General features: G+C 32.8%; 1 protein-coding gene across 14 annotated transcripts in view; it reads left to right on the top strand.

The window, feature by feature from the left end:
- LOC123564429 (calcium/calmodulin-dependent protein kinase type II delta chain-like) overlaps nucleotides 1-4,850 on the top strand; it is a 173,560-nt gene extending 168,710 nt beyond the window's left edge. For all 14 annotated transcript variants that reach the window (XM_045358017.2, XM_045358010.2, XM_053537059.1 and 11 more), the window contains 2 exons: nucleotides 917-1,031; nucleotides 1,823-4,850. In XM_045358017.2, coding sequence (XP_045213952.1) covers nucleotides 917-1,031; nucleotides 1,823-1,940 — 233 coding nt within the window. In that variant the 3' untranslated portion in view covers nucleotides 1,941-4,850. The remainder of the gene's footprint in view (nucleotides 1-916; nucleotides 1,032-1,822) is intronic.
- The last annotated feature ends 7,922 nt before the right edge of the window (nucleotides 4,851-12,772 follow it).

The raw sequence follows: 12,772 nt of genomic DNA, 5'->3' as shown, positions 1-12,772 counted from the left end.
GAGAACCGAATCGCGGGTGCATATTATACACATGACATTGTATAGATGATTTTCCAGCTTCAAAACAAGTTTGTTTAGCATTTTGGTAAAGGGAAACAACTCTCCGCACTAATTGTCTAGGCTAAAAACTACTATTGCTGTTAGTTCAGTAATTAAACAAAATTAATTTTATATAAATTTAATAGTATTTTGAAGGAAGAAATATGAAATATAATAAATTTTATTATACTAATAAAAGATTGACTATTACCTTTAACCGAGATCAAACTGAACAACAAAACTGACACAAGGTGTCATGCTAATTACCAGATGTGAAGTTCCTACTCTTAGAAATAAGCAATGGTGTGAAAATAATTTCCAAATATTACAGGGGTACATTAATAAATGAATGCAGCAGTAGTATACCTTCAATACACACAGCTTGTCACTGTAAGAACAGAACAGTATTATAATATATAGTGTTACATGTCACCTGTAAATGAATCTCCGCAGTAGCTACAGTTTCGATAGACTAGAAATTTAGACACAGAAGTAACTAGGCATATTTAATCGCACTAGCGAGAGAAATTTCCTCTTCAAGTGAAAGCAGTGATGAGACACCATTAATGCCTCTATATTTAGAGTGATGCTGTAATAAAATTTTGTAAAGTCCTGGATTTCTTTGCGACCCCAATTACTTTCTTTTTAGTCCGTTTTAAATCAGAATTACCTACGTTTTTGTTGTAATGTTAAGGTGTGCATCTCAAAGTATAAACATCTTGTAACTTACCAGATTGAAATATAAATATCTATTTAACTTCAGCTTCATATATGTCTTGAACAGAAGGTCATTATATAAAACAAAGGCATCAATTAAGGAATTTCCTAGCATATTGTATATTGGGCAGTATCTATGTATTGTTTTTCTCTATTTCAGTGTTATCCAAGAACAATAAACCCGTGAATACGAGTATTTTGAACCCTACAGTTCACATCCTAGGAGACGATTCAGCTTGCATTGCATATGTGAGGCTCACACAGTTCATAGACAAGTAAGTGCATGTGTATACAGTTCTGTTAACACAATTCCTGTGTAATCTTCATGGTAAATATTTAAACGTTGTTATACTCCCACAAACGAAGTTTGAAGGGATAAATAGGAGTGAGTTTGTTGGTCAGTCAGTCTGTTAGTTTTCACGGTTTCCAGACTGTAACTCATGAAAGGCTTGACAGATTTAAATAATTTTTGGTACACAGGTGTAACATCATGAAATACAGGTCAAGTTCAACTTTGGCTACAAACCACCAATTTTCTGACGTAGTTATGGTCCCTTTCCAACTTAAAATGTGCCATACTTCTGTGACAAGAACGTATTGTGGGGGTAATTTATTTGTCACTCCTGTGACAGCTCTAGTTTTATTTGTTTTGAGGAATATGTATCAGTTCTGCTGCAGAGATATTGCAATACTTCAGACAGGCAATATAAATCCATGAAAGGATGGGTGCATATTTTTTATGGGATGCTTAAAGTCTTTTTTTCTGTCTCAGTGAAATTGAAAATATCATGAACATAATCACACAATATAAAAAAGACTACTCACCTGATGAATTTATATTTCAGTGTGGTAAAATATTGATGCTTAAGGTTCCATTATAACTTGACAATGTTTGAAAAATACGAGCTCATTAGGGGTACTGGTACGCAGCTTCAGCCTCATATCGAGGCTAAATGTAGATATTGTGCCATACAGCTTCATAAACCTCTAGTAATATTACTTTATTTTGCTGGTTTAAATGTGTCGTTTGGATAAGTATAATTAAATTGTTACTTTGTTTCTGTAGAGATGGTTTGCCAGTGACAAAGCAGAGTGAAGAGACCCGTGTGTGGCAGAGAAAAGACGGAAAGTGGCAAAATGTTCACTTCCACAGGTCAGGAGACCCATCAGCACCAAATAAATAGCCCAGTACACAAAAATATCAATAGATTGTCAACTTTTTTTTCCAAATCATGCCTGTATTAGGGCATTTTCTTTATTCTGATTAATGTTTGCTCATATGTTGAGTATGGATGGGCTTTCTCTCCTTTTAAGTTGAAGAGCATAGGAAGGGAGATGACTGTGATTTTACTGTTAGGTGTATAAAGGGTTGCTTCCCTTTATAGAATGAGCTGGGAAGAGATGATTCTTGGGATTCAAGATTGTCCTCTTTATCACGGCGGCTGCTGATTGTTGGAGGGATTAGAGAGCATAGAAGTTGAAGACTGGACTTGCATATAGCAGATTCAGATTGGAGAATGAATAAGATTTGATTTTTTATGCTTCTTTTCTTCTCATTCTACATGTAGGAGCAATTTATGCATTGCTGCTATTTTCATATCATTAGATCATAGAGAGGCTGATGGAAAGTTTTATTTTTTCCCTTAGATCTGATGTTTGTGTCGAGTATGTTTGCCTGTTGATCATTTGCACTATTATGTAATCCCTTATGATGTAAAAAGATGAAGTAATTTTGGTGTATTTGATTATATTATAAATGGTGTAGTTAGTACTTTGAAACATAATCAGGAGTCAATTTAATGTAAGCAAATCGGCCTTGACTATATTCTGTAGCCTTTCAACTCTAGCTTATAGACTTTGCACTTTAAATAAATCATAAAATACTTACCAAGTGTGAAAAAATATTGTTGTGTAAATTGATAGAAAAAGACTTGCACAGATTATAAAACATTCCCTTTTTATGTTGTCTAAATTATGTAAGTTACAAGTAAATATAATGCTGTTATTGAGATGAAAATCACAGGATCATGTTGAAAAGGTTATGTTGAATTACATATTATTTCTGGTGCTTGACTGCCATGTATTGTGTAATGGGAGAATGACAAAGTACACAATTATGTGTCTTGTATAGTTGAGAGTTTGCTTTGAAATTCATAAAATTCATTTATTCCTAAAAGATGATATTATAGTTCATAAATCACCTCGCCAGCATTTTCAGTTCTCTTTTGAACAAGAAATTGACTCCACAATAGAAGATATTGTTAGGTATCTGCATTTACTTTTTGTCTTAATATCCTCTACAGAACAATAGCATGATTGATGGGTTTTGGTCTAATATCCATAATAGGAGATATGGACTGATATCAACAATATTGTCTTCGGCAATATAGGTTATTGTTCAATATCTGTAATAAAGGTTACTGTCTAATATTGCCAATAGATCAGATGTCCACAGTAGGGTTAATGTCCAATACAAAGTTATAATCAACAATAAGGGCTATTTGTATCTTCTTTTGGGATTGTTGCCCAATATCCATGATATGATTAAATATCTGATATCCATTTAGGTTCAGTATCTGATATCCATATAGGGTCAGTATCTGATACCCAAAAAAGGTCCATTTTCGATATCTAAAACGGATATTTGTCTGATATCCAAAATCAGGTCCATAGATATCCAAAATGGGTCCATTGTCTAATATCCGAGATAGGGCTATTATCTGATATCCATGATAAAGGGTATTCAATATATGCAGTAGGGGTTATTTTCTGATGTATAAAGTATAGGCTATTTTCTGAAAGTAATAATAGGGGCTATTGTTTGATAATCAGCTAATGCCATAGTAGGGGCTTAAATCCTCATCATTATTCATGCATTATACCAGAACATGTCATTGACCTTGAATAGTCGTGTATTAATCATTCAGTCTGTTCTGTAAGATTATTTTTTAATCAGTTTGTATGCACTTTTGCAATAAATCCAAACATTTTGTTTTCATTCATGTACTGATGGTGAAAATGTCATTTACTTGAAATAAGTTGTTTCTAAAAAAAACTTTGTACTCAAATACAAATAATTTTACAAACATTTTGGTAAAAAAAGGTATTAAGTCTTGAATAATGTGTATGAATGAGGGGGAAAGTTTATGTAAATCAAAATGAGAAAGTTTTGTATCAGGAAGTGGGCATTCTATACTTGTGAATATTAAAAATCATTATAGGCTATGCAATTTATATTGTGTTTCTCAGCCTATTTCTGTCAAATACACATATATAGTTTTCTCTAATATTCTCTAGAATTGGAATTAAGCTCTGTTTGATCTGTTTTGTAAAGAAGCAAATTTCTGATAAACATGTAAACCTTTCAGACCTGATTACATTATTTCTGTCTATATAAGGTCGCCAGAATTTTGTTCCATTCACAAAGAAATTTGTATGCGGATTTGTCTGGGAAACATAACATTTATTGATATTGCCTTTTCTATTTTTCTTTATTATTTTAGACAATACTCCATGTGCACAACTATACAAAAAATAAAATAAATCATGCACTTTTTTATTTTCTTGAAATTGTATGTCTTGCTTCCTTTATAAATTTTCATTGTTATTGAGTATAAATCCTGTTTTGTAATTGTATAGATAGATATTTTGTTGCATATAGTTTTAGTATTTATTCACCTTATATATGTATAGCAAACAACAACTTGGTTATAGTTACGTTAATCTTAAGAGATGTGTTTTTATTTTATATTTTATTTAATCCAATCCGGCAGCTTACTGCTATAGATAGCACATTGTTGCAATACAACTTACATTGAACAAATACATCTGAATCTGTTAAAACTTCTGAGAGAAATCATTTTTATTTTCTTTTCAGCACTTCTTTGAAATAATAAAAAAAGGGATGCAAAAGTTCTAATGCAATGGTAAAATAGATAAATGACTACAAATTTTACAGTTGAGAAGAAACAATTTTTGATGTGGCCAATTCCAAGCCCTGATGTTTTCTCGAACATTATATTTCGACAGCTTTACCTGTCAAAGTGTTTTGATTCAGCTTTTTGAGTAGTTAACTTTTTATACCTTTGGCAAATGTAATTAGAACCATTTACAACATGATTTTAATGTTAAAATCTACCATGACATTTACCCTCAAACATGTGATATATAGCCGTGCCATGGAAACACATAGTGGTTGCGACCAGATGATCAGACAGCTCGCATCCGCAGTCCTGGTCAGGATCCATGCTGTTGCTAAGTTCTCTAATTGCGTAGCTTAAGGACACAGATCCGACCAGGCGATCCAGCTGGTCTGGATCCTTGCGCAAACCACATTGTTTTCCCAGACCTCTATGATTTCAGACATAAATCAGTACATCAGTCTTACATGTGAGTTGCAAGTTTTGCTTGCTGCTGTATAAATAACAGGATGAATGACTGATTTATTTTGTAGTAGTGAATTTTGTTTTATATTGTTTTCCTTATGTTAGATATTTGATCTCGTTAAAAAGTGAACTGTGCAGTGTAAGACCAAATATGATGTTAGAAGTATAAGCAGTTTAATGTGTTAATTCATGAGACATTTTCAGGCATGTACCGCTGTCTCCATTCATTGTCCATGTTAAAAGTAATGCAGTCATGTGTGTGACATTTTCGGTAATGTTTCAAAGTCATAATGTTTGTGACATTTCACTGTACTGTACTGGTGTTATAACTCAGTGATACAATATTTGTGACATTCTCTGTGATATCCAAAACTGTTGAATTTAAGACATTCAGTTTTAGGACATTCAGTTTAACAGAATGCTCACGCCTAATTCATGTATTTGATAAGACTTTTGATTACAATTCTGAAAGCCAATACAAACACGCTTCTGAATAGTAGGTTATCATATTGTTGTGTGAAAGGTCACTCAGTTTTGTTGTTGGCTTCATTTTTAGGACTTTAACAAGGATTTAAATACGTAAAGTGACAAGAGTATTTATTGTCTCTGATTTTAAATGAATATAGTCATTCTTTTGTCTTCATGAAACCAAAGAATTAATTTTGAAAATATACAGATTCTGTTCAGAGGACTTTGAGATGCATTTTGTATAAGCAACATGGATATTAACATGCCTTTTGATATTGCACCAGAAGTGTCTCCTAGTTAGCTATGTTTTAGATATAAAACTTTTTAGTAAATCAGCATATGGTGGAAGTGTAAGTTAGCCTATACTTGAATAGAGGACTGCTCTAGGCTGATTGTCAGGACATTGCCTGTTCTGGCATAAAAACTACTTTATTTCACTGGATCAGTGTATGTATTAAAGAGAGAAAAATCATGTATTAACAGGGCAACTCACATGATTTTTAATTTTTTTTCAAATGCTTTGCCAGGGCCAAATATTTATTCTTGCAAATATGAGCATCTAATGTATACATCCTGTTTTTTGCGTAAAAGTTTCTTCGGTCTTGGTCACTGCCATTCCCTCAGGCTTCTGCAGATGTTGGTACACAAAATAATGTGTGTTTTACCTAGAACAGTTTCACAAGTTTTGTAATTTATATAGTTCCATTTACTCGTTATAACATGCATTAGTGTCAGAGTGCAAACAGTTCCATTTTTGTCGGCTTCAAAAGCTTCTTTAGTTGCTAAACACTTAATTCAGCGATTGAATTCAGATATTTGAAAATTTCCCATTTTATATTTATTTATGTTTGATAACAGTTTAATTCAATGAACTTTTCATTAAAAATTTTTAAACCAAGGTCATAGCTAATTCAGTACATGATGAACACAGAGTATGATGTAGACTAGACTTCACCTGATTCATGTTATATCATAGTCCAAGGGTAAAATAAATGCATATATACCATGCTTCATGTTAAATTTGTGTTGCCTGTTTGTAGTGTCTTTCATGTGATTGCTAAATTATAATTTAATGATGTTCATTCACAAATAAGCATTTATTACATTTAGTATAAAAAACTATACAAAGAACTTTTTTCTGAAATAAAGCTCTGTCCAAGACGTCTTCTTCCTGTCTACAGGTTTGGTACAAGACCTGCCATAGAAGTATCAGATATGCACAATGTCTTGATGCTTTCCTCAAGTAAAAAATCTTCATTTTATTCCCACCAGTTGTAGTGAAATACTTCCAAAGTTAGAATACAACAAGCTAGTTGCTACTTAAAACAGTACTTTAGTACATAGAGTGGTAGGGCCAGCTTTATAAACATAAGCAATAAATTTGTATGCTACCTCAAATGAAGATAGGTATTGTTTCAGCTCTATAAAACCTTCACTGGTTGAATAATTACTTCATTCCTAGTCATTGCTACAGCTACAATCTTGTCAACACTATTCAGAAAATTTATATAAAATTCAGAAAACTATCTGGTGCAACACTGGACCTTTTTGTTTTTAAAGCAGAGTGTATATGTAAATTTTTTGTTATAATTGTGTTGTGCATAGTACACATTTTTTTTTTGGCATAGTTCGAACAGAAATAAAATTAGTGATGAATAATTTGTTTAGAATTGGGAATGTATCCCCCCCCCCCCCAAAAAAAAAAAAAAAGGTTACTTGTTTCCGACTTGATGTGGTGTGTAGGCTATGCTACTGTCTATACTGTTAAGGCTTTAATCAGTGCAATATTTTGCATTTCCTCTGGTTTAATACTTTGCATGTCTAGTTTTATGCAGCATGTAATATATCTTTGTTAAATTGTGAGCCAGAAACTTTGAAAAGAAAATGCATAATCTTTTTCTTTTTACGTTTTGTACATTTTTAAAATTAATGTTTATTTGCGGCTATGTTTTGTTCTGAGCTGTTATTTATAGTACTGCTTTTGTAAACAGCTTTGAAAAAATGTTTAATGATTTACCTTGGATGTGCATAGTTCAGTAATGAAAGCAGTACTGTAGTTTCTGCATGAATATATAAAAACCAAAATTACTTACAGAAATGAGAAATTAAAGAACTTTATTGATCTTTTTCTGTTCAAAACACCAGATATAGTTGTCATATTATTTTATTAAATATATGCCCAAGGCAGAAGTGTGCCAAGTACCAAAAACACTGAATATTATTTTGTTAAGTAAATTTAAATTTTCTCTAATAAATGTCAAATCACTTGATACTCCATAGGAAGATTCCACCTAGTAGAAATGACAATGTTTGAAAGTTTGCTTGCAGTCATTTATTTATTTCTGTTTTTGAACTGAAATATACATGTTGCTAAAAAATTAAGGCTTTTTAACCAGGTTTTCAAAAAATGTGGGGTATGTTGTGCAAGCATGCAGCTTCAAAGAGATTGTTTCAGCTCAATAACTTAAGGGTGGATGGACTTACAGTCATCAAACTTGGTGTGTAGGTAGCTTTTATTGAGACAAAGGTAAGAATAATATTTAGTGTCACATTAATGAAAGTCAAGGTCACTGTAAGTAGAAACAGAAAAACAACTTCTGCTCATCTACTTCAGTTTGGGACACCTATTGTCACGAAACTCTGGATGCTGTTTGAGGTCACTTTAGTCGAGGTCAAGGTCATATAGTAATGAAACATGTTATGTAGATAGTATGACTGTGTAGAGATGAAATTTAGGATTGTATTTTGGGTTGCTGGGGTCTAGGTCAAGCTCACTTTTACTAAAAATAGAAAAATGATTTCTGTTCAATAACTTCAGTTAGGAATAAGGTATGCTGGTGAAGCTTAGTTTGTAGGTAGCTAATATGTGGGGATGACAATTTGGATTGCATTTTGGGCTGTCGGTATCAAGGTCACTGAAACTGAAAATAGAAAAATTGTTTCTGCACAGTATCTTTAGTTAGATACACCTGTTGTCACCAAACTAGATGTTTAGATAGATTTTATCAAGATAAGGAATGTATTTGGGGTCACTAAAGGGTCACTCCGGTTTTGTTCACTGTTATTAAAAATAGAAAATGGTTTTCACCAAAGAAATTCAGTACGGGCACTTTTATAGTTAATCTGCAATACAGAGTGTGCAAAGAAAGTGAGAAAGAGTAGGTTTAGAAGCTGTTATCTTGATGATGATAGGTTGATACCTATCCTATATAGTCTTTGAATTGTATGGGTGAAATTGAAATTGTCTAAAATGTTGTTTGTTGAAAATGCTTGAAGGTCTTTGTTATTGTTAGTATAAATTTTCTCCTTAAACTGCATTGATAATATTTGCATTCTGGTTTGGTACCAGTAATTTCTACAAAATATGTTTTTCATTTTAAGCAAAAGCCAACTATTTTCCTTGAATGTTGTTTGTGAGGTGTAATTTGAAAGAAATGTTTATTTTTCTTCTCGTTTTTGCATATTTACATTACTCTTCCAGTATGATTTGGGAGAGCTATATAATTATAAAATTATATATATATATATCTATATATATTTGAGAATTATATTCATTACTGTTATAAACTTAAGAGAATACTTTTCAAATGTTCTCTGTCTATGTTAATATATATAGAACAATACAAGTTTTTCTATATATTTTCTTTATGTGGTAGATTACATGTTTGTCTGTTTTTAACTCCTTCAATTTTTCTCAAGATTGACTTGTGTTCCAACTATAGGTGTTGTCTTGTTTTTTGGAAATTTTACCTCCAGTTTATAAACTGTTGTAAAAGCCACAAGTTTTATGTACATGAAACTGTTCACCACACATTGTTTGGTTTGGTAGAACTTTTTGTTTCAAGGGCTGTTTACATGGTACATTACGTTTTTATAAACTTTATTTATAACTAATTTGATGGGGTATACGATTTCATATTTTTGTAAAGTTGGGAGTACAGGCCCCACAAGGAGATTTTGATTAGCAGTTATTTTTGATTTCTGGAGAATGAAAATCCATATGTGAAAGTATCAAGGAAGCCATTGAATATTATTTTCTTGGGGAACAGGAATTCTAGAAAATAAGAAAATCCTAATAATTCTATAAATGGCATGACTGATTAAAAAAATTCATGAAGTGAAGTTCTGTCTGTGTGTATGAAGTGTTTTGAATGTTACAAGGTCTTCAGCATCGAGCTCGTGTAACACTGATGTTATCTAGTTTATAAATGAACAAAATATGTTCAAACTGGCTATCTAGAGTCTCGCCCATTTTCTTCCTATCCAGTAATCCAACATCTACCAACAGTAATGAAAAGATTGTGTGGCAGCATAGGCCACAGCCAGGCAAAACAATAGTAGACTCTGTGTGTCTTGTGACTGTTCCTATTTCATCTCTGTCCGTGTTTTTTCAAACAAAAGTTTCCATTATGTAAAAGCAATGTTAGAGGGAAATAAATGCATAAACCACGAGTTACAGAGTATGATGTACTCCTTCCTTTCCTTTACACAGCAAGTACCATGTAAATGACCTTTGAGTCAAGTTAAAATTAATTATGAATTCTTTGACAGTTTGAAATGAAATATTACTTCTAGTCTCTCTCTCTATCACAGATGCAGTTTCATAAATGCCGAAAAAAATCTATAGGCTGTTTAAAACTGAAAGTTGAACTTACATATTACCTGACAGTTTCTACTATATTTAAGAACTTGTGAGTGTTACAGCAGGTTATTTAGCATCACTCTTGTTGTATGTCTTCATTGTAGTGCTGGCAATGAATATTTCTCCATACTTTTTCAATAAAACACATCTCAATTATTATATAAACGTGTTAGAATTTCTTTTTCACCCTGTCCTAGCATTTGGTATCATTCATGATTTAAGGTTTATAAGAGAAGGTGCATATTCAACATTATAATGTTCTATAACATTCCTGCTTTTATAAAAACAAAATAATGCACGATAAAAAATAACTTTATTTTCATAAACATGAATTAGTCAAAATTTAAATTTTGTTTTTCCTGGGGAATGAAGTGTTGTTGATTGACAATCACAACATCCGCAAACAGTAGTCCTAGTCCTCGCTACTATTAATGATATCACATTAATGATTACAATAACAATCTGTAGCTGTTATCATTTGCAATATACATACATGTGTATAAAGGAGAGCAACAACTATGTTGCATATTACACTTCCCTGAATTAAAAAAAGTAACAGCAATAATGTTCGATAAAAACAGTTCTATGGAAACTTGACATTGAATTTGTTGATGCTTAATTTGCAGCTACATGTGAAAAAATGCCTTTAGAGACCAAGCGTAAGTATATATTATATGGTTTAAAATACCTGAAATTTGAGAAACACGAAGGTTGTGCAAGGGCCATAAGTCTGCTACAAACTGACTCATTTGAAAATGATTGTTAGCAGAAAACAAGTCTATTAACAAACCACAACCACTACCAAAAAATTTCAGTTAGACTTGAGCTGAAAAATGAAGCGCATTTACACTGGCTAACAAAATCACTGGCCATTGTCATGCAGTAAATGGCCATCAGAGTTTTAAGGTGTTGTCCAAACAGCTTTCAAATGGGTGCACTGATACTTAAGATGCATTCGTACACGAAATCCTATATACTTCATTTTAATGCTACAGGTGTAAACAATCCTGGAAGGCATATAGTGTTTTTACTGTTTTTATGTTTGTCGGTAACGATTCTTGTGTACAGAACTCGGCAGTTCTCAGCCAGTTCAAATGAAACTAGGTATGCTTCATTAGCGTGAAATGGACATGTGCATATTGACTGCACTTTAATTCCACCTGAGCACAAAGTGGTGAGCTATTGTGATCACTCACTGTCCATATGTCTGTTGTCCATCTATCCACACTTTTCTTCAGATGACATCTCCTCTGAAACTACTTGTCAGAATTGCATCAAACTTGGTCCGTAGCATCCTTGCAAGGTCTTCTATCAAGTTCTTTCAAATTATTGTTAGGGGGCCGCCAGAGCTAAAAATAAAAAAAAAACTTTAAAAATAATGGCTTCTTGCATGAACTGCTTTATGGATCGTCATCTAACTTTTTCTGTAGCATCATTATAAGGTCCTCCCTCAAATGTGTTTAAATTTGGGCAGTTGGCCCCTTGAAGAGGCTGCTTGAGCTAAAATTAGAAAAACCTCATGAATTGTGTAATAGATATTCATCAAACTTTGTTTATAGCATCAATATAAGGTTCAATCTCACAGCTACTGAAATGAAGGCGCTTGACCCTTTTATGGGGCCTCTTCAGGTAAAACCAGAAATGCCTTTAAATGACTTCTTTACATAAATCGCTTGATAGATCTTCATCAAATTTGGTCTGTAGCATCATTATTATGTCCTCTATCACTTTTATTCAAGTGGAGGGCTTGACCCTTTTTAAGGGCCACTAGAGCTAAAAATATGTATACCTTTAAACAACTCCGTATGAACTGCTAGATGGATCTTCATTTAACTTGGTCAGTAACTTCATTGTAAGGTCCACTCCCAGTTTTGTTAGATATGAATGCTTGACTCCTTTTAAGGGCCACTAGGGCTAAAAATAGAAATACCTTTAAAGAAGTTTTTCTCATGAAATATGTAATGGTTCTTCATTAAACTTGGTCAGTAGCATCATTGTAAGGTCCGCTCCCAATGTTGTCCAGATGTGCTTGCTTGATCCCTTTTTGGGCCTCTAGAGCTAAAAGTAGAAATACATTTAAATGAGTTTTTCTCATGAAACATTTGATGGATCTTCATCAAACTTTGTCTTTAGCATCATTGTAAGGTCCTCTCCCGATTTTGTTCAAATGCATGCACTTGGCTTCTTTTAGAGGAAGTTAAAGCTAAAAAAGAAATACCTTTAAACAAACCTTTCTTATGAATGTCTCGATGGATTTTCACCAAATTAGGTATGTAGCGTCATTGTAAGGTCCTCTTGCAAACATGTTCAAATGGTGGCATCTGACCCCATTTTAGAGCTAAATATAGAAATATCTTTAAACAGGTTCTTGGCATGCTGGATACATATAACCATTTTAAAGAGACATTCCAAAACACACTCGGCCTGCTGCAGTTGTCTGGGTTTTTTTCTGCCAGTACCTATTTAGCATATAGTAATTGAACTGTTTGTCATCTGGCACACTAATTCATGTAATACACTT

The sequence above is a fragment of the Mercenaria mercenaria genome, chromosome 2 (genome assembly GCF_021730395.1).
Source record: "Mercenaria mercenaria strain notata chromosome 2, MADL_Memer_1, whole genome shotgun sequence".
NCBI lineage: Eukaryota > Metazoa > Mollusca > Bivalvia > Venerida > Veneridae > Mercenaria > Mercenaria mercenaria.
The sequence above is the reverse complement of the archived record's forward strand: the minus strand, read 5'-3'. Positions and strand labels throughout refer to the sequence as shown.